Below are 22,508 nucleotides of genomic sequence, written 5' to 3'. Positions count from 1 at the left end.
AGTATGTTGCTGCTCAGTGCACTAACATTACGCCTCCATGTCCTGTTTATTATTTTCGTATTAAACCAGCTCACTTAGGAGAACCCAAGCGCTCGGTTAAACTTGTAGCAACAGTGTTTCGTCTCCCGTTTTTATACAGTTTTCTTGCTTAGCTTCCTTGAATAGTCAGCCAACGCTGTTTTATGCATATGAAGCTGAACAAAGCTAAGTTACAGTTGGAGATTCATGTCAGAGCAATGGTGGGAAACAGCAGCAGCTACACTGATGAGCTAATAAGCAACTGCTGCCTTAGGACAACACCAAGGGGACACGCTGCCTCAAATTCGTAAACAACAATGTCATTGTCCATCACAATGTTTCACTGTAGACATCGTCATATACAAATTCGGCAGACATCAGCCATCCCTAATCTATATGTTCATATTTTTTCACCAATATTTGGTCTGGGACCTTTAAGCTTTAGCCTAATCTTTGTTGTCATTACACAACACTAAATTAGCATGGTATTATGTATGTAGCTACGAAATGCATATTTAAGGCCCTTAAACGTTTCGATATTAATCAATATTGAAAATCATCAATAGTTGCAGCCCTACACATTACCATACGGTACTGATTTTACAGTATGTGCTTGGGTACCGTTTATCGCCTTAAATAATTGCTCGCACAAAAAGTCCTCACATCAGTGGTCTTGAGAGCAGAGCATTAGGATGGAGAGACGTCCTCGCTGCTGACTCATCCTCCTCGACCACTGAGCAATGAGAGACAGCACTCTCTGTTCCTCTCAGTCACTGCTGAAAGCTTCAAAACTCAGGGACAGGCTGAACGTCCTTTTACTTAAACCTTTTTTTTCCTCTTACTCAAGTAGTATCTGTTATGAGTGCAGTATGAACAAAATCTGAAGAGGCACTGAAATTCAGAGCAGCACTAGCACACTTGGACGTACATACAAAATGGTATAATGGGGCACATTGACATCACACTAGACGGAAACCTTAACATGTCCCTTAAAGTCCCGATCCAACCGTCTAATTCTCATAATCTTAAAAGGCTGAAATATGTGCGTTATTCATTTTTTGTCAATACCTTCAGATATAACTCCAGGTCTGTTTGTGTGAATTTAATTACTCGGGTGGAAGCAGGAAGCTTAGTTACGCTCATGGCTGCAATAATTTAGTACATTTTCTGTTAGGCGAAAAAGAAACGATTAACAAGGCAGATTTTTGATTACATTTTCAGAATTAGCTCTGCATTTCTGAACATTTCCCCCCTCATAAGCTTTTCATCCTCTTTGCCATTAACGCCGAACACTACTTTGGAGATTATGATGGGATTCAAATGATTAGTAGCTTCAGTCAACATAAAAGTAAAATCTGAAGCAAAGGCAGAGATAACAAAGCAACAGCCTCCTTTCATTCAGGTCGTAATAGAGGTGTGTTCCCACAGGGCAGTGGGTTCACAGAGAAAACTGTAGCTTATTAAATTTAAGAAGGAAGGATAACATTGAACTACAAGAAGTTGAGCTGTAATTTAAACTTCCTGGCTTCCGGCAAAAAACAAACCTCAAAGAAAACTAATCATGTAATGAGAAACTAGTATTAAAACGGACTAATGCCATCTTTTTAATAAAATGTTTGTAAACTAAACTTCTTCCTCTAATCCACTTGAGGAGGTTCAGTGAGCACAAATATGATGAAGGTAGGTAGAAAAGGTCAAACGGTTTGGTATTAAACTACATTTACGGGATATTTTCCTTTAGTGAAAATGATGCAACAGTTTTGTGTTTGATGAATTCTCCCACAGGTTCCAGGCCGTCTGTGCGAACGTCTAATCTTGCCATTTAGGCTATTCAATGTAGCTTTTTCTTCAGAGTCTGGCACCTATTGATTACCGCCGCACTCTAATTGAAGTGGATAACGTGTACAAGCTCCTGTAGTGCAAATGGCCACCTTAATGACAGGAGTAAGCTGTCCACCATTCACGACATGTCTTCTGATGACGACAGTCTAATTCCCCTGAACCGCCTACATGTGGCTCTCACCAGTCAAGCGAACCTGGGCCTGGTAATAAAGACCCAGCGGGCTAGTTTTGAGGACAGCTCATTCAAGTTCTGATCTGCTACTGGACTCAAAGGGGGAACCTCACAATGAATATGCTAATGTGACCCTTTTATGTTACCTTAATTAGCGACTGTCTGGACTGTGGAGTGACGAGCCGCTGCATTGTGTTGTTGTGATTTCTTAGTGATGTCTCGAATAAGAACTCTGCCTGTAGTGACATGACTGATTTTTTATTTGACATAAGTTTTGTGTTTTGGAACAGCTGGAAAGTATGTTGTGATTTTTTTGATGTGACTTTTGGTTACCGTGGTTACATATAGCTTTGCTCAAAGAGCTGTGGTAATTTTAGCGGAGTTATTCTTTCCTGTTATGTAGCAGCAGGAGGGGTCAGAGAGGATGGATTCGTGAGGTTACATAAGGCATTAAATCTTTAACATCCTGGTGCAGCATTGTATGTGAACCCGACGACACCATCTTCCATTTAGACCTGCAGCTAGATGAAGTTCACATGCGGGCACAGAAATAGACAGCACCATCTGATGGGACCGACTAATGTTAATAGACATCTCTTCAAGACTTGTACGACTTAAGTCTCTCTCACACGTGCTCTGCTCCCCTGAAATTCTCTGAACATTACCTGGAGGAGCTGTGCATGTGAAGGTAAATGACTGAAACAGTTGGTACAGACGTTGATCCGACACTGCCCTGCCAGCTCCAACGTACAAAGTCTTTCTAATGTTTAACTGAGCCCATTTGTTCATAGAGGAGGTCCCTGTCCAGAGAACTCACCGCAGTGTTGTAGGCACCTGTATATTGCTTTACACTTTTTTAAACATGTAGTCCTGAACACAATTTTTTTTCAAAGATGAGTGACATGGACAATGACCTGTTGTATGTGAAAATGGCTTTGCTGTATACGGTTTGTGTTATATGAATATGTGTAGCTGCATTGGAAACTCTGTAATGTTTCCAAAAGCCCCATTGTTTTGTTGACTTCAGCGTGTTTAAAGGATTACTCCAGTGATTGAATATTACGCAGTGTAATGTATTGAGACCGATTGAAAACAGCATCCACATCAATGCAGCAGAGCCAGAGATATGCTAACGTTTAGCCCCTTGTATAGCTCAAGCTGATATAATGTTGGATCCAACACATCCCACAATGTAACTCAATGGCATCTTTTATTAAGCCTGTTAAAAGCCCTCATCTTTGAACTCTATGGCTGCACAGGTTATAGAGGCCTGGACAAACCAGGATTGAAAAACAACAAGCCGCCACAGCCGATCAATTCACTCAAATTGATCTGCTTGAGGAGGGCGAAATTAATCAGTGCTAACGTTCCGCGCACAGTTTAATTTTGGTGAAATTTGACACGAGATCTTTGACCCAAGCCATCTTGGCTGTAGCCTCCTCTATTTCCTCCAGCAACATTGGAGGAAATAGAGGAGGCTAAAGCCAAGATGGCTTGGCTTTTAGTGGCTTGTTAGCTGTGTGTCTCAATCTACTTTTATTTGAGTAAAAACTGTTCCACAGAGGAGCAATGGTTTGCAGACAGTTAGGAAACAGGAGTAGGTGGTATGAATACATTTCTTTTGACAAATGCTGTTAGCCTAATGTCCTGTTAGTGACTGAGCCAAGCCAATAAGCTAATGAATTAACTAAATAACCGTTAGCAAGCTTATTAGCCCTTTCTTTCCTCAATACGCATACACTGAAACAAAGGGTGTGCAATGGTGAAATAAATGCCAAGGGGAAGAAGAAAACGTCAAAGAGAAAATAATGAGCTCCGGGTGTTTCTGTGAATGACTAGTGCTAGCCTGGCTTGCGAGATATGTTCTGAAAGTAGACTTGCTTACTGAAAATGGTAACACAATAACACAATATTCAGACTCTCAATGCACATCTCTCCACAGGGCAGCAATTCAAGATGTAACAACGCATCACACTGTCTCTATTAATGATGTACAACCACACTGAGTAAGCTATCAATTATGTAGCCACCTTATAGACATCTTAATAAATAGTAACAAAGATAGGGGATTCCTGCATTGTGAGTTTCCAATTATGTCCTCGGTTTTAATAAAGTCTCTACTTGCTGCGACGCTTCAAAGACTTTGCGGAGTGAGTTAGCAACATGAGGGCCAATTAGCGGAGAGAACTGAGCACCTGCTGCTGCACAACCTGCACTTTCACTACCAGGACTCCGCTGAGCACAGTCAGCAGACACCTCATCAAGGCATCTCTTAAGAGCTCAAAATGCAATTTAACGGCATGTTAAAGGCCCAACACAGTCGGGCTCACATTAGGCTTTGCCTCCCTCCTACCATTTGTGAACTATGCATCCATAAAATGAGTTAGTTAAGGATTCGCTCACCTCTACACCTAAACAATCAGTGACTAATGTGTAACAAATACGCTAGAACGAACTTGATAAATCCCTACGAGACATGACAAGAACCGAAGATAATTGTATTGAATGGGTGAGATTGAAATTGGTGTTCTGTACAATAGAAGATCTCACAAACTTTTAATGACAAAATCCAGACTTTAAAGGATAAGTGCACCCACAAACGCAAATTCAATCATTACCTACTCACCCCATGCCGATGCAAAGTCGGGTGAAGTTTTGCAATCCCCATTTTCTGGAGCATCGCAACAAAACAGTGTTGCAGAGTTAAAAACAAAAAAAACAGCTTAAAAATAACATAAAATGGCTGCATATAGCTCGTCTGGCATACTCGAAGTCTTCCCGAGATCCCAAACTGATTTAAAAAGACATTATAGACTTTTTAAAGCTGCTAAGATGAATATTATCATGCACCCCAACTAACCACCCCAAAGTGGGTGCATGAGCCTGACCATGTGTCGAGTGTGCAAATAATGTCTGTTAAAATTGTTTGGGATCTCGGGGCTTCCGTAGATCTGGACTACGCCAGACGAGCTGCATGGAGCTATTTTATGATTTTGTTTTGGTTGTTTTTTACATTTCATAACAAGACCCTAACTACTTCCGTTGTTTGGTAGCGTTCTGCAACACTGGTTTGCTGTGAAGATGCAGAAATGATTTGAGGACTTTGTAGATAATGACTGAATTTTTGGGTAAACTTATCTTTTTCAGTATCTTCATAACATTCATACAGTGTATGCGTGTGAAACATGTTTAACAGCAGAGGTTGAAATAAACGCTTTAAATTACAACTTTTTCAAAGGAAAGTTCAAAATGTTCTGCAAACATTTTTTTAAATTTATTTAACATTTACTTCAAAGTTATTATGGCTGATGCTTTATATAAAGTACTTAACAGTTAAATGTGAACAGCCTTGCTTTTAATCTATGGATTAGCCAATGCACACATCCACAAACACAGTATGATAAACTTCCAACTACCACTTCTTGCTGAGCTCTTTAAAACTGAATAATACACTAAGTTGTCCATCCAGCCCTGAAGCTGTGTGCCAAGCAGCCAGGTAAATCCACTGCTGGTCACTTGGCGGCAGGCATCATGGAATACCCTTGAGGACTTGGCAGCCAATCAGAGCATGGCAGTGCTTTCTGCATGGGCCCGACTCCCACTCACAAGGAGATGGATAAAAATAAAACTGTGCGTGTCATGCATTGCTTTCGCACGACACCAGGATGAGAGCTCAGCACGCTGGAGAGAGAGGCAGATATCTAATATTTAACGATGAATGAAGAAACACAGAGGAATAAGTGGTTATTTAAGATTGTCCCTGCTGAGGAAGGAGACCTGGAGAAGATACAGAACAGTGGGAGAGATATGGACTCTTGCATCTGTGTACTTGTTTATTCATAGTCACAGCAGCTGGCATACAGAACCCGACCGGAGAAAGCCAAACAGCAGATGGCCTAAAAATGAATTTCCTTCAGTCTAAGTTAACGAATTACACACACATTAACAAATCAAAAGGAAATGACACCCTTAGAGCAGTAAAAAAATATTTTTAGTTTCAATGCTGGTCTGATATATAACTAACAGTCACAACTATATATGGATATTGTAAAAACTAGCTGTATATAAGATCATTTGACAAAATACTGCGTCAAAAAAAAAAGGGTCAGGTGCCTTGCTTAAGGGCTACCTGACAGGCAGAATCAGCATCATGTCATCGTTTACTACGCCCCAAAGCCATGCAACTCATTTGAAGATGTTTAGAAAAGTTTGTTTGCAAAAGATCTAAAAAGGGAAAAATCTAATTCGTGCATTTTTCATATCAGCAAATCCCAAAACTAAGCCATGGCGAGCTCTCTGGATTTAAACACAAGATGTGAGGCTGCCTCAGACGAACTGCGGGACCCTGCTTCATCATCAAAAACCTAGAATTATGTGTGAAGCAAACACATAACAGGGTACAATAATTCACAGTTTTGTTTTTCACTGTTATTGTGAATAAAAAGTAGAACCTTCCTTTGCCTGCGTGTTGTCTAATTCAAAGTAATCCATGACACCCTGTCTTTTTGCTTGTAACTTCCATGTTAATGACACTATAAGCAAAATAACTGAATTATATTGGCCAGGTTTTGTTGAGCCTAGCTCTCTCCTGCATGGTTATAAATCAGTGAATCTGTGTGAATTTTTTGACAACAATGCACTGCACAAGAAATGGAAGCGCTGCTTGTAAATTTCAAATGGTGGTGATACAGCATTAGAAAAATCTTGAAAACATCACATAAGACAGAATCTGGTTTGTCTTTGAGAAGCTAATTCGGAAGTCACAGTTTAAATCTGAAAGTGTACATATCGGTTTATATCCTGTTGGTATAAAACAGATCATGTATGTTGATTTCTTGGACAAACTGTCTGCAAACTCTGTAAACTTTTACAAGATTAGTTGCATAGTATATCAGTGTGCTATATGCTTTATGTGGTTAGTTTGCAGTTTGGCAGTAGGACACAGTCTATAACATATAGAGCAACACTTTTCTATGTAAAACCGCACTGTGTAGGTGATTTGTAGGTTAAACCATGTTAAAAACAGCTACATTTGGTTGGTAAGGTCTTAGGTTTTTTAACCATATGTAGTTATGTTACAGCACATACAGCTTAACCACTGTGTCAAAGGCCTTTCAGCATATGTTCAGGTGTCACCTTTAATAAAGGAGGCTATAACTCATTTAAATTAGAAAGTCCTCGTCCATCCTCACAGGTGTTTCCACTTCATTTGTCTGATTAAACCTCTCCTCGGGAATGAACAGACTGAGCTTGGTTGAAATCTTCCTAGGATAGGACAACTTACATTTATATTATTCTTGTTATTACAGAAAGTTTAACATCCAGCATGGCATCAACAACCTACCCACCCCCAACTACAGCAGTCAGCCAGCTAACCAGCTAACCAGATATACTATGTTTTAGCATAGAAACCAGTCTCACCTTCAAATCACCAACTGTGATATTATCAGTGACAGATCATATGGACGTAACAAGGCTGACCTCAGCCTCGTAAAGTGCACAGATATCTGGAGACATGGGCGCTTCGAGCTGTGTTGTTTCTACCATGTTCACAATGAGAAAGGCCAGACCAGTACAATTAAACTGGTAAATGGCAAATAACAGGCACGGCTCCTCAGCTGTGTACTGTCCTATTAGCTTCACTCTGCTTGATGCCAGTGAACCTTTCTGGCTTGGATAACATGATAACTGAAACCATTACACTCAAGCCAATTATTATTATGGCAGAGCAAACACAAACATAGAAATGGTTTCTATCCATATACAACTGATCAGAGCTGACATTTGTGTTTTTTCTTAGTGAAATGTTTTAAAAAAAACTGTTGCAAAACTAACGATACTTTTATTTTGAAATAGTCTAGTCAGGAAATAGGAATGTCTTCAGTTCGCACTGCTGTCGTTCATCAAAATGTGTCTGCAGAGCAAAACAACGGTCGTTTTTCGGCAATTGTAGACAGCGGATCAATCTTAAATACGTCTGGGAGTAGTTTTATTCAGTGTGTGAGTAATGGACGAGAAGGAGCCGTTTGATGAAGAGCTGCAGGTGACAGGCTGCACACCTCCAACTTATCAGAGAGGTAACAACTCTTTTTCCCTCATTCATTTTATCGGGTTACCTGTTGTATGAGCTGAAATCCAACATATATCCGACAACACGTCCTCTGCCATCGTCTCGTCAGTCAGCTTTCTCCACGCTAAAAGTTAAATGTGACTCCTGTTGTCCTGCAGCTCTGTTGCTGGCCCCGCTGCTGCACTGAGTAGACCGCTCCAGTTGTAGCGCACATCGTTGGACTATTGATTTATTAAAAGTAAAATGATGGTGGGGTGGTGGCCAAGTATTTTTAATCTGTGTAAATCCGACCACAGTGTAACACCTGGATAACCGACTACACAGCAAAGCTTAAATAAGTTTGAATTTTGATTTTTTTAAATATGAAGAAAATATGAGCTGAAGTGTTGCCAGGTGGGCTGCCAAGAAATAAAGTACAAAAGTATTTCATTTGTTAGTTCAGTGCAAGGTTTCAATAAGTTAGGGGAAGTTGGGGAGTAGGGAAAAAGCTTTGCACTAACTGTTAAAAACTTATTTAAAATGTATACAAAACTGTTGTTTGCATTTTTGTATTAATAATGGAAATAAAACATTTTTTATAGAAATATTGCACCTTATTGCAGTACTTGAAAGCTGTAGTGGCCCTCCTACAAGATGACAATACCGGCAGTGGCCCCAAGCTAATTTGAGTTTGTGACCCCTGCTTTAGTGCTAACGCTGCTGACGTTAGCATTTAGCTCAAAGCACTGTATGCCAAAGTTAAGTTAATAGTAAAAGTTATTAAATACTCTGAAGGCTCAATCTATTAACTTCTACATTATTATATTAAAGATTGTAAAGCAATCATTGTAGAGGCTTTCTTCTCCTGTCGGGCTACATTACGGAGGATTAATTAGTTTTAAAATGTGTGTCACATGGCCTACACCTGCACCCAAACTGCAATATGAACTCTTTCCAGGACAAATCCATTTACCAATACCTCTGAATAATGGATGAACATGCTTTCAAACTCAACAAAGGCCGAGTCTCCCTTGCACACATAAAGCACTCAGACAGCCATTTCGGCTCTTATGCAGTCTAATGAGGCATTTGATGTTACTAAAAGCAATAGCAACACACGCAAACAAACACAACCGTACATACATACACAGTAAGAGCACAATGACATCCACTGAGGTGTGACGAAATATGACTCTTGTGGTGTTTGTGATTGCCCTGGGACAAGAGATAGAAGTCATATGTCTACTGTTTGAGACCAGAGGGTGTGAGACAGACCAACCTGACATTTTAATGTTTAAATTTGATTCTCACAAGGAAGCTGGAGGCTGAAGGAATGAAAAAAAGCATCTACTCAGAAGAAAGAGGACACTGCTTTAATTTCCAGTCATCCAGACATACAGTATGCCGTGCTACTTTTAAAATGATCAGATGTACTCATGTTCTTAGAGTTGAACACAGCAGATGAAAATAATAATTACATTATACACACAGCTTAAATTAGCTGGAGTGGGGTTACCAAAACTAATTTATAAAACTGACGGCAAGTATGCAGTGCCTACGAGTTAATCTCATTTCATTACTGAAACAGGTGTTGACTGTGCTGTCTACACATTTTTTAATATGTTGCATCAATCTCTCATCAGGACAGAAGAGCAGAGGTGGTGATTCACACAGCAAATACAAAATGTGTAGTGATGTATAAATTAGCTCATTTATAGTAAATTCTCATTTTATAATTGTTTAGGCTACCATCTACCAATTTAATTGATTCACAAGATGTTTCAGGTCAGGTGGGATAACAAATAACCCTTCTACAGCAGACATTTTGACTTGTTACATTAATGATGGCTGCATTTCATTTAGGTAAACTACTAGCTTCCAGGGCTCTGGTATTTTGCATTCTCACTCACTGACATGGCTAACTGGGACACTTAATACTAGGATGGAGCCCTTGTTAACATTATTGGTCACACGTGTGCTTTTCCTGCTTTGACAAGCTAAAATGTCTGCTGTGAAAAGGGTCTGTTTCCCTTTGATCAATATTTCCCACCTTATCTCTCCAACCCCTAGACGAGCTGTTTACAATTCATCTGAAATATTGACACAGCCTCTCCTTGACATCCCAGACCAGAGCGCCTCTGTTTTAATTTTTTACATGGGTGGCACTGGCACACCTACGTTTTTCATTTAGGTGCACTTATACATTATCTAGGGGCACCCACTAATAGCCTACATTGTAATTTAATTTCTTTGTCCATTATGGAAATTATTGTAAATAGGAATAAATGCACAGATAAACACGGTCTCTCACATGCACACACACACCAAATTAAATTAAACACAAATGAATCTGCTAATGTTCATATGCTAATATTTGTTAAAAGGCAACTCTTTACACACTCAGTTGTTTTTTTGTTACAGCATTTTTATTTGACCAGATGAATATCAGGCACACTGGTGCTAAGAATGTAGATGTTTAGTCGCACCCTGGAGTCCGTCAGGCTGGCCAAGCAGCAGAGACTTCAGAGAGTCCCACAATCCTTATTTTCACAGACATGGCCGACAATCAGAACCTAAGCCTGTGAGCCAGGCAGCTCAATGCTACTGGAGATATCTACCGTGAAGAAATATCTAAATAACGAAAATATATTGGAAAAAAATGACACTGCGATCTTTAGATTTTTCTGCAATATATATTGGGATATGAATAAAAATACAGTCTGTTTGGAAATAATTAATCAATCTGGAACAACTGGGGTGATTGTAAAGATAAGTGCATTTTATCAAACAACCAAAGTAGGTTCTGCTTTGTTTGATTGATCAGGAATGATTGAGTGATGGTTTGCTGTGTATTCAGTGTCTGCACCAACTGCATCAACAAATTCCAATGTATACAAGAACCCTTACGTCGGGCTGGATTAACTGATGTATGTGACCTTTTGCAGATCTGTTATGGACAGTGAGAACTGTAGGAATGCTCCTTTTGTATCAAGCAGCAATAAAGTTGTAGCACGATGTGACTCAATAATTTGCCTTCCTTGACATTGCACTTCCTCCGAAGTGACTACTATGTACATGTACATAATGTCCATGCTGAAACGATATATTGTGCGGCCCTACTTAAAATATCAACACAAGTACAATGCCACCTACAACCTTAATCAAAAATCATCTGCTCCACTTGTTTCAGTCCTAGCATACTTTCAGAGTGTCCTACATTCTCCTTGTGCTGTTGAAGGGGAAGTTTATTCTGCACTGGGCTAAATTTACTACAAACTCATTAATTTTCATTGGTTTTTAGCCATTCTATTCAGATTATCTATTGTCAAGTTGTTGCTTCTAATTCACCAGAGACCAATACCTCTTAATTAAACATTGATACAAGTATTGCATCTAATTATCTTCATTCATTTTAATTAAAACTTGTATAATTCTTCAGTATGGACCAGACATCCTATATTTCGAGCTCAGAATCGTTCTATGTTTCCCTTAATAGTGACACTGGGTAACTAAATAATGCATAAATCTATTTGGCACACAAAATCATTAAGTCCACTCTGCTAATTAAATTCTGATAAATTAATAACCTAAGTTGCAACAACATACTCAAGAGTATATTCCACATGACTCAGATGGAAACACATGTTTGTGTTTACTGGCAACACATAATTTTGGTTTTGCACGTATGGAACACTAATTAAATGTTCATCAATAATGCAGTCTGCAATAGCATAGAGAGCTACTCGAAATGTTCAATGGCCCAATATGCAGATGGTAAGATGACAGAGAAAGTAATTTTTCATTAAACAATGTAGAGTTTAAGACATCTGAGAATATTGTACAGGAAGAAAAATCAAAGAATAGAGTACAAACAAAAGAGACCACTGATAACTCAAATAGACTTTCAAGGTAGGATAGGATGAACAATTTAAAACAAAGAAGCTTGTCGCTATATCTGGAAATGGGAAAATCAATTGTCTATAGACCTAATTAGCGAATGTCCAAACAAATGTGTGTTTGTTTGAAAAATGCAAAAGAGCTCTGGTTTTACTACAAAAGTTGCTATTGTGTTCAGTGACAAACATTGTCTAGACTGGACTGTAATAAACGTAACCAACTGTGGTAATTAACACCTTTTGTCTACCGTTAATTAGATGAAATTCTATTACCCAGGTGTCCATCAGGTGCAATTCCCTTAGCCAGGTGCATAACAGGCTCATATTGACGAAAGTGCACCAGTGATAATGATGAGGTTTGCTTCAGTTATTATTTGATGTGATGCATGCATGTAATACACATTTTCAAGTGCAGCCCGGTACACTAATCATTTTTGCTTTTTTTGATGTTTGTACAACACACGTTCTATCCAGACACATCTGAAATTGGCAAATAAAGTCATCATAGGATTATGTATTTGGTCATTGACCCTCTGACTGGTGTAAACTGCATGCAGCCATTAAGGAGGCAAACAGATCAAAACCTTTAGGCCTTCAAGTTCACATGGCTGACGGAAACACAGCCACATGGGCATCCTAATGGTGTCTTCAAGCCTGTTGACCCTGGCAAACTGCCAGAGCCGATAAATTATTGGCTTCCGAGTACACTGTTAAACCAGTGGGTCAGAATGACACGGCCTCAGAGAGACAGGAAAGCTTATTTTCAGCCAATTCTAATTAAAAAAGCAACTCAATTTATTTAGTCAAACAGGAACTGGATTTTATTAAGACTAAGGCACAGTCCATGCTCCTCATGTTAACAGCAGGTTACCCTGACTCTCAAACTGGCACTCAACAATTCAGACAACTAAATCTTTTTAATGCTCTTAAAGGTTTGTTTACTTGCACATGTGCAACCGGCCAATGCTTTTTCTTATGAACAAAAATAAAAAATAGTTTTTAATTTATGACACAAACAATTCAATTGTAAATATCATGGTCAAAATGACACACTGATACATTTAGAATCAAGACATGTAGACTAGAAGAAAAGCCGCCACACATTTGTACATTGGCACTCGAATCTAGTTTTGGATTGGATCGAATAGTCATGATGGGCCCAGCTAGCAAAGAAATGCTGACTCAAGGCTGATCTCACGCTATGAAATTGTAGCTTGTTTACCTTTAGATCCTTGCTCCACAGCAGAAACAACACAAGCATTGTAACCATTGTGTTTGGGATCAAGGCCTGCCTTTGCTCCTAGGCTGAGCAGCTCCAGGGGTGTGTGTGTGTGTGTGTGAGTGTGTGTGTGTGTGTGGGACAAAGTGCTCATCTAAACGCACATCAGCTTCTAAAGAATCATTCAGGTTCCAGGAAGGAAAATAGACAAAAAAGATTCAAACAGGGCCTCGAGAGGCCTTCCTGTCCATCAAACAATGCTGACGGGAGAAGCACTATAAAGGGCAGAGGAAATACAGAAATACTTAGCATCTGATTTAAAAGAACAAAATTTAAATGCTTTAAAAATAGCCGTCACTGACATCATGAGTGGTCCAACACTGCCGCAGCCCGACAGCATGTAACCACCTGTTTCTCTGCTCTGTCGTGTGGTGGTGATTCATTTCTTTGTCCACTGAGTTTGATAAAACACTCCCTACTATGTTAAACTGGAGTGATGGATGTTCAGCTTGCCTCTACTCCATAAATCCCCGAAGGACCTTCTGCATGGTGCTCGCACTGGCATCTCAATGAGACAATATATTCTTACGGTCACATCTACTGTGTCGAACGGCGCTGATTAAAAACATTACCGTCATTTTCGGTAAACAAAAGCCTGCTGAACACTGCACCACCATGGGGCTGCACTCAGGCTAAAGCAGCCCCATGATGAGAGCTCATCTGGGGAGCTGGGAAAAGGGTAAACACTGATGGAGACCTGCTGAACTCAGTGAAGTGTCACATCCCATGCTGGGTAAATGACAGCCTTCCTCCACAGCAGGGATTTTATTCACTGAGCCGTTCTGTTTGAGCAACCAGGATTATGTTTAAATGGTATTCTTTGTCTCGCTCCTTCCAAAGAGCTCACATTAAGCAAGAGCCCAATCTATTTCTAAGACACACAGTGACAGTGGTCCTCAAATAGTGTCTTAAGCTGAATGATGTGAGGTCCTTTAAAAGTTCCTGAATCTATTTCCTTCAACATTCATTCTAACAAAGCAGGGTAAGAAGGTGCATTGGTAATAAGACCAACGCCCACTCTCTGTTTTATTCTCGCTCTTAATAAAAAACTGTGTCATCAGATATTGCTTCCAAAATCTTTTCACTTGCACACAGGCGGCTGGAACTGAATCAGACAGTTTCTCAACATCAGTGCATGGGCAGCAGACAGATTTGCAATCCTGTTTTATTCTGGGCTGAGTGTATAAGTGCGGCTGCGCTTTCCCATGGGCCTTTGGGAACACGCCCACTCAGCTGTGCAGCATATGTATAGAGCTACCGTCACTCTGCTTGGTATTCCTTGGCTGCAGACCAGCTCCTGCAGGACTGAAAACACCTCTTAATAAGTCAGAAAATGTCACAGTTTATCAAAAAAACAAACAAACAAAAAAACCTACAGTCATCACAATTATTTTTAGGCTCCTTACTATTTCTAAGCATCTTCAGGGATGTGCAATATCTGCACTGTGAAATATGTCACAGCAGAAACATGCACCTTAACAGATTTAGGTTCTCGTCTTGTCCCAAGTTAAGTGCTCCCATTTACCAAAGCATTGTTGTAGAGGAATCATTTGTTGAAAGTAGAAACAAGACTTGGGATGTCAACGGTTTACCTTCAATCGTTTATCCACCCAGAATATTTCTGACTGGAACCTCCCATTGTATTTCACGTCATTTTGTGGTTTGTTTTTTGTTTCTTAATAATTGGAATTGCTCCCAGGAAGAGCGTCAGGTTTCGAAGCCAGTTTAAGCCCCGATATGTTTTTAGTATGAATTCAAGTCAATGAGGATTGTGATAATCTAAAACTATACTGTAAAAACTATAACCTGCTTGTAACACTAAAGGAAAAGTCAGGGAATAACCAGGTTAATTAGAATGCATCATCTGTTGACCATGAATAAAATCTAATGCCAATCCATCGTATAGTTGTTGAGATATTTTAGTGTGGACCAAAGTGGTGGGCCGACACCACAGCTAAGCCTCCAGCATGGTATAACAACATGTAAGGAGATTAGTAAATAAAAATACCAAATGTGCCAGGCTAATAACAGAACAGAAAGCCTGAAAGCCATGAACAGAAGGACTAGTGATGCTATTTGATCGATTACACCCATTAATGGGCAGCTGAGCCGATCAATAGCAGATCAAAGCTGTCAAGGAGCCGTTTCCCTCAATCCATCAGACAAAGAAGAACACTTGCCGGGAAGATGCAATGGGATGTGAAATGAAAGGGATGACCAGTTATCTTAGGCACAGCTAGACTTTAAAATGTTACAGCAGCAGAAGTGACTCTCAGGGAATGTAGACTTGCCGCCCAGAGGCTTCAATCTTCAAGTCAATATCGACAGCCTGTCTTCAAGCCCTCATTCAAGGAAAAATCCTACAAGCTGGAGGTCTAGTAACTCTATTTAATTCACAGCTCGCTGGTTGTGCCACACTACAGGATTCAGTTTGAGAGGAATGTAATGATGTCAAGACAGCCAGACCACTTAAAAGAGCTGTAGATGAGCTGATGAGGTTCAGCAGGGAAGAGAGCTGGCAAGTCAAGTCCTGTGAGCTACCCCGCTCTGTTCTAACCCACAAATGAACTCACCTGCTCCACCCCTCACACACCTGAGGCCCTGTACACATCATTACATGCTCTTGCACAAGATGGAAAGACTTCGCTATGACTAATTTTGAGGATACTTTGGTTTTGGCGAATTTTAAACCCTACAGCAATTCAGTTGAAATGTGGTGTTTCTTGGGTGTGGCATCATATTATCCTGGTTCACTATTTAATAACCTGTCTTGTAATGAAAGGATTATTTTGTAATTTTCCCAAGTTGATGCAAAGAGTTTCAAAGAGCTGGAACAGAAAAGACAAAACAAACAACAGCAAACCAACCTACAAATCTCAGCAGTGTTCTCAACATATTTCATCAGTTATCTCCCTCTGATTCATACCAGCATGATTTTCTCACCAGTGACTGTTTGTTTCAGTTTCTGTGAGAAAAACTGGTGCACATGCAGGCTTCACATACGCAGTCTCCACACAGGAAGCAGTTTTTAGAAGCCACTTTCAAGTCAAACTTGCCAATGCTGAGTCAAAACCTTCCAATATAACCACAAGATGGTCGTGTTGCACTATCTGCTGCACTATATGCAAGATAATTGGAAAATTCCAGTCCAAACTGAACTTTGACTGGGCTACAGTATTTCTACACATCCCACTGCTTATCATTGTACAATTTCAGTATAAGAAGTTGGATGTTTTTGATGTGTGCATGTGTGTGCAAACATGTTGTATCTGTATATGCATCTGTGGTTTCACAGACTCAGTGAGGAAATGTGTCGGCTGCTCCCTGCCCGGGCAAGCCAGAACTCTGAGTTTCATTTGCCCAGAAAGCTGTGCCCCGCAGACACAGTGATTGATGCATTAGACAACCAACTAAAGCCTACTTTGAAGCATATTGGTCCGGTGATTCAGCAGTATTTGGAAGCCAGCTCTCGTTTTGTGCGATGGCAATCTCTGTGCAGTGAAAGATGGCATTTTGATTCAGTGAACAGAATCTCATGGCAGCCATGCGGATGGATCTACCAAATGTATTCCCATCTGTTTGTCTGAGGTGAAATGAAGCATGCAGCAGGGGATTACCTCCAAACAATTAGCTTTTCCAAAGCACCATGCAGTATTGCTCCTTTAAAAACGTGCCTATGGCAAAAAACATCTATGACCAGCTAAATGCAGAGCAGTAATCTGAGGTGTTCTAACAATGACCGGGTGGATTGCTCTGAGGCTGGAACTTGCAAAATGCTGTTTCTGCCAGGAGCGTGGGCACACAGACTTGGAAACAGCTGATTGGCCTGCTTAAAGCCTTCAGTTTTGTCAAGGAAATCTTTAGCTGGCCTCTTTGTACAGGCAGTGTAGAAAACACCCAAAGAAGTATGCAGGAGGAGAGACTTCCTGACAGCTCATTTAGCATTCTGCCTGCTTCCACCCACTTAATCTGAAGCCCCCACCTCTCTGACGTTGGTTGATTCTTTTATGAAAAACAGAACATCATGCCATCTTTCCCTTTATAGACACATTTTTCAGACACTTCCACCATTATGGACCTTCACTGTGCACAGGAACTATCAACCCAGAAAGAACAAATGGTCCTCTCACCGCAGCCTCTGTACTCACACCCCTGTTCCTGACACACTTCAGTCCAGTCGTGTACATTAATAAATAATAGTGGCAGAGCTGACGGGATTCACGCCCGCCTGGGCACCAGCTGCAATTATAGCAGACATGTCAGAGAGACACAGCTCCACCGGAGACGGCCCAATCAAACACGAGGCTGGCACTGCCACTGTCTGGATGAGAACGGGTTGAAAAATAAAGTCCCCTCGCTCACCTCGCACTGATAACGGGCACAGACTTCACTCCTCCAGACTGGCTGGGACGCCTCACCACAGACCTACACGGTCTCCAGTGGCTTAAGAGTTCAACGACCCCGGTCATTTTATCACAGACGCCAACCACAGCATGATACTCTCTAAAATCCCCACAAACCTCCAACATTATATCAGGCCAAAGGTTTACCTTGCTGATAAAACTTTACAGCCGTTACTGTAATTACTGAGCAGTGGTGATGTCAGCAGTAATTATAGGAAATGCTGATTCTGGAAACCTGTGTTACATATCATTAGAGCAATACACAGAGACCCTCTTGCATGTATGTATGTATGTGTGGCATTAAACATGTCTCAATAGGACAGACAGAGAGAAACATGTCCTCATCAGTTTTTTGGCACAAAGGAATCTTTTAAGACCACATTTTAATGAGCAATGAGTGCAAGCTATAACAAAAAACAAGGTGCACCATCATTGAATTTAACCACTAAGTGGCCCAAATTGACACATTACTGATAATTATTTAATGTATCTCATTGTGTTAATATTTTGAGAAAGTACCCTAGTGGCTACAATATTGTTATTGTTGATTGAGATACTTGGTCAAACATAATGTCATAATTGATTTTGTAGCCCAGTCCTGTCATTTATGAAGTGCTTTTAGCTTAAAAAAATCATGATTTTATTTTAAGGCCATATCGCCCAACCCTAAGTTTGAACTATGAGATGTCAAAAAATGGTGAAAAATTATAATAACAAATTTCACAGAGCCAAAGTGACATCTTCAAAGACTCCTACACTAGTGATGCACGATAAATATTGGCCCGATAAATGATCTGCATGATATTGGGAAATTTAAATAAAATAAATATTGGTATTGGTTAAAATTATGGCCAATAAATGGACCTGATAATATGGAGCAAAACTGCTTTCAACAACTTAACAAGCACAGCATTTTCACACTCTGATATGAAACCATCTATTCTTGCTAGCTACACCTGAGCCTTCCTCGCCCTCAGGTGTGAATAAACTGCAGGTAAGGAACTTTTTACATTTCAAAAATGTGCAATTATCAGTTAACTTATCAGTATCGGCCTTGAGAGCAGGCAATTATCGGTAATCGGTATCAGGCAACTGTCCAAAATGACCAATAGAGGCAGCAAATATTAACATTTAAAAAGCTGGAATCGGCACATGTTTGACACTTGACTTAAACGCTTGATCGATTATAAAAATAGTTTGGCACCTAAAGATGATAATCCTTCAAGCTCTAATGTCAGTTACAACCAATTTATGCTAATATATGACACACTCGTCTGTCTTATTCTGAATACAGACCGCAGAGTCCGGCAGCCAACCCAAAAAACATCAGAGACCTTTGTGTAACCCAAGGACCGAGAGAAACAACTTATCAGCACTGCCAGTTGCTCATTTATCATCTAAATGATATTAAAGAGAGATGACACTTCGTATTAGACATATCAATCAAAGACAATTACAAAAAACTAAAGTAAATCTTTATATAATGCACACAAAGATCAATCAGATCAATTTATTCTCCTCTGCTTCAGATGTCCTCTGTGCCAATCAATTCTAAAAGCTGATAAACCCTTTAAAAAATGTTTAACCTTTCACCAAAATAAGGAAGCTTGGCCATTATTCACAATGTCAACACATTCAGCCAGGTTCATTGTCTGATGAATACAGCAGCACCCTCCCTGATATTATGTTTGTGCAGCCCAAATCCCCTTTGGCCTGTTGCTTGGCACGTCATGTTATAAAACTGCCCAAGAGTAAAGCCAACCAACAGGCCAGTGTTTGTGTCGTACACATATATACTGCATCCTATTTACTGTAATTAAGAGATGTGCTGTGAAAAGACAGAGAGGATATTGTCACATTTTATAGTGATGTTTTATTACAAAACAAACCTCTAAATGCACTGAAATCCATTTTTGCCTTGGGCTGCAACTAATGACTGTTTACTGATTATTTTTAATCATTTATTTTAGTTAATCTATTAAAATGTTAGAAAGTATGCCTTCAAATGTCTTGTTTTGCCTGCCCAGCAGTCCAAATCCCAATGAAATTCAATTTGCAATGATGAAAAACAGCAAATCCTCTCATTTGAGCAGCTGGAACCAGATAATTATTGGCATTTTTTTGTTTTACTTGATTGATGATTAATCCGTGATGGAAACATTTGGATTTATTTTTGATCAACTGATTGATTAATGGACCAATTGTTTAACACCAGTCCTATGAGCACTGCAGGGCATCATCAGACATTCTCAGGATTCCTTTAAATTCAGTTAAGGCATCTCGGTTATAATCCCCCGTGGGGTATAGTGCCGACGCTTGGTTGCACAGATATTAGACAACATATACTCACTATTATTTAGATAATGAGTGTGTCACACTGTTGTAAATTGAACAATATACTGCGTAATGCATGACCCCCACTATACTGGATGATCAATAGGGCCCAGTGAAGGAACTGAACCATGACTAATGTGGTTCATTTGGCTGCTCAAGACCTCCAGATTAGCCCATAAACAGACCTGCCCTGTTCAAGAAGACAAAGTAAAACCTAAAAGATTCAAACCATGTCTCAGCCGGGCTCGGTGTGTGTGTGTGTGATCTCGTGGAAAACCATTTTGTTGCCACACTGAAGCCCCAGAAAAAAGGAGAGGCTGAGCTGAGGGGTGTGGGTGAGTGAAGCTCGGGATGGAGGCACAGATTTAACAAAAAGAAAAAAAGAAAAAAAAATCAAAGATGTGTCTCTACAGGAAACAAATCATTAATAGAACAAGAAAACCCACACAAACTTGGTCAGCAGCCCTCAGCAGGCAGACTGGAACAACTCCAGGGCAGAGACTGCAGCCACACAAGTTATCTCATCGCCACACTGATCAGCCTGGGTGTGTCTCAACACACACACAGGAATATTTACCAACTTGGATCATCCACAGCATCAGACTCTCTCTCTTCCTCTCTCTCTCTCTCTGCATGCACACATTCAGTCTCATTTCACCGAGCATTACTCATTTGCAACTGATGCCGTTTAATTCCTAATAGCTAGTCCGGGGATGTTTCTAAACTAACAGGCAGCTCATCCGCCCCTTCAAGGTGGGCATTATCAGAGCCTCTGTAATTTTACTGATAAAACTTAAAAAGAGACTGCAGGCTACAATTCAAAACACTCCGGTCCATTGTGTGAAGCCTCTCACAGGCTGGTAATTTGATTAAAATAATGCCCTCCCCTCCCTTGCCCTCACTCCCACAAACTGAACACACACACACACATCTCCACACTGAGGACATGTTTTCTTCTTCTTCTTCTTCTTCAGTTTTAAAAGACGTTAAACGAGCCGTTAACGCCGCGAGACTAGCTAGCTAAACATCCGTCTCCTCAACAGGATGAACTTGCTGACTGGCGAGCAGGTGCAACGGGTTCACCACGACACACGACCAAGAAAGAAAAACAACAACACAAAAAAACTGAACTTCTCGGGAGAATTGAAACGCGTCTTACCACTTTGCTCCCCCAGAAAGACGAGTTTGAATTTTCTTAAAGGGTTCCCAAAGTCACTGCCCACGGACATTTTGAGGAGGAGGAGGTGGTGGAGGGGGGAGGACTCTGGACACCGGAGGACAGTCTGAGCGTACTTGTGTTGCTCCCACTCGAGTTCGCGGTCGGTCGGTGGAGATGCTGGATGGAAAAGGCAAGTGGTGTTGCTCCCCGTTCAGCCCGGCTCTCTCTCTCTCTCTCTCTCTCTCTCTCTCTCTCTTCGTGATGGGGACACTGTGCTGCTGCTGCTGCTGCTGCTGCTGCACCGGTCCGTGACGCTCGGGCTGGGTTTTTTTTTTTCCTTTTTTTCTTTCTTTTTTCGTGGTGCGCATGCGCGGCCTCTCCTCGTTCTCCGCTGAACTGACAGCCGTGATATAAAATGACGTCATGTGAGTCGGGGGGAGACAGGGGAGGGAGAGGCAGACATGTTTCCAGTTTCTTTCAGAAAATTTCATTCTTTAAACTTTTTAATGGGAAAGACTCAACTTGTGAGAAAAAACATAATAACAATAACATGTTACAACCTGTACTGGACTTGAACTGACAGATATAAAGTGTAACAACAAGCATAGAAATAATAAAACTGCTCCTAGAGAAATGTTTTTCTGGAGATCTAAGCTTGGGAACACAAACTGGAGGAGGGCTTGGCTTTAACCTTTAACAGATACTGTATTTCAAACAAGGCTAAAGAAGCTCATTTTAAAAGTTTACACACAATATACCCTGCTAAATTCACAGATGTTATGTGTTGTACCTTTTGTAAATAAAGTATAGAAACAATCTCACACCTCTTTTTTGACTGTGAAATATCCAAAAAAAAAAAAAAAAAAGACCTGTCTCATTTATTTCAACCCTCTAACTTTACCTACTCGCTTAACCTTAAAGATATTGTTTGTTACTATAATAATCCAGATAATAGCAAACTTGAGTATGTGATCAATTTCATCATACTATATGCTAAATTAAACTACTTAAATCTCTTAAAGTAGTAAATAACATAAAATGTAATAAATGTATGAGTTATTTCAAAAACCTTTTACCCTGATATCTATATTAATCTATATATGTACCCATCCATCTGTCCCCTTTTTTTACTTTGTCTCTTTTATTTTTTTTTATCTTACTTTATGTTTCGTACACATATTTATTTGTATTGTCCGTGTTTGATGTCCTCTATGTAACAATATTTTCACTTAAATATTTGATTATACGTGCTACTGTTAGATTTACCTGAACTTCCTGTGAATTGTTCTTTCCTAAATAAAGGTTTATAAAAAGAATATCACCAAACATGAAGGTGTGTGCGGCAAAAAACAACCA

General features: G+C 40.1%; 1 protein-coding gene across 2 annotated transcripts in view; it reads right to left on the bottom strand.

Moving 5' to 3' along the window:
• The window catches only part of rab6ba (RAB6B, member RAS oncogene family a), a 51,521-nt gene extending 30,104 nt beyond the window's left edge, over nt 1-21,417 (bottom strand). Inside the window, exon 1 of one of the 2 annotated variants that reach the window (XM_084356169.1) lies at nt 21,153-21,417. In XM_084356169.1, the coding sequence (XP_084212295.1) occupies nt 21,153-21,222 (70 nt within the window). In that variant the 5' untranslated portion in view covers nt 21,223-21,417. The remainder of the gene's footprint in view (nt 1-21,152) is intronic. The other variant, XM_084356170.1, reaches the window with a different exon arrangement.
• Nucleotides 21,418-22,508: the final 1,091 nt, after the last annotated feature.

Source organism: Pagrus pagrus (assembly GCF_965226575.1).
Source record: "Pagrus pagrus genome assembly, chromosome: 6".
NCBI lineage: Eukaryota > Metazoa > Chordata > Actinopteri > Spariformes > Sparidae > Pagrus > Pagrus pagrus.
The sequence above is the reverse complement of the archived record's forward strand: the minus strand, read 5'-3'. Positions and strand labels throughout refer to the sequence as shown.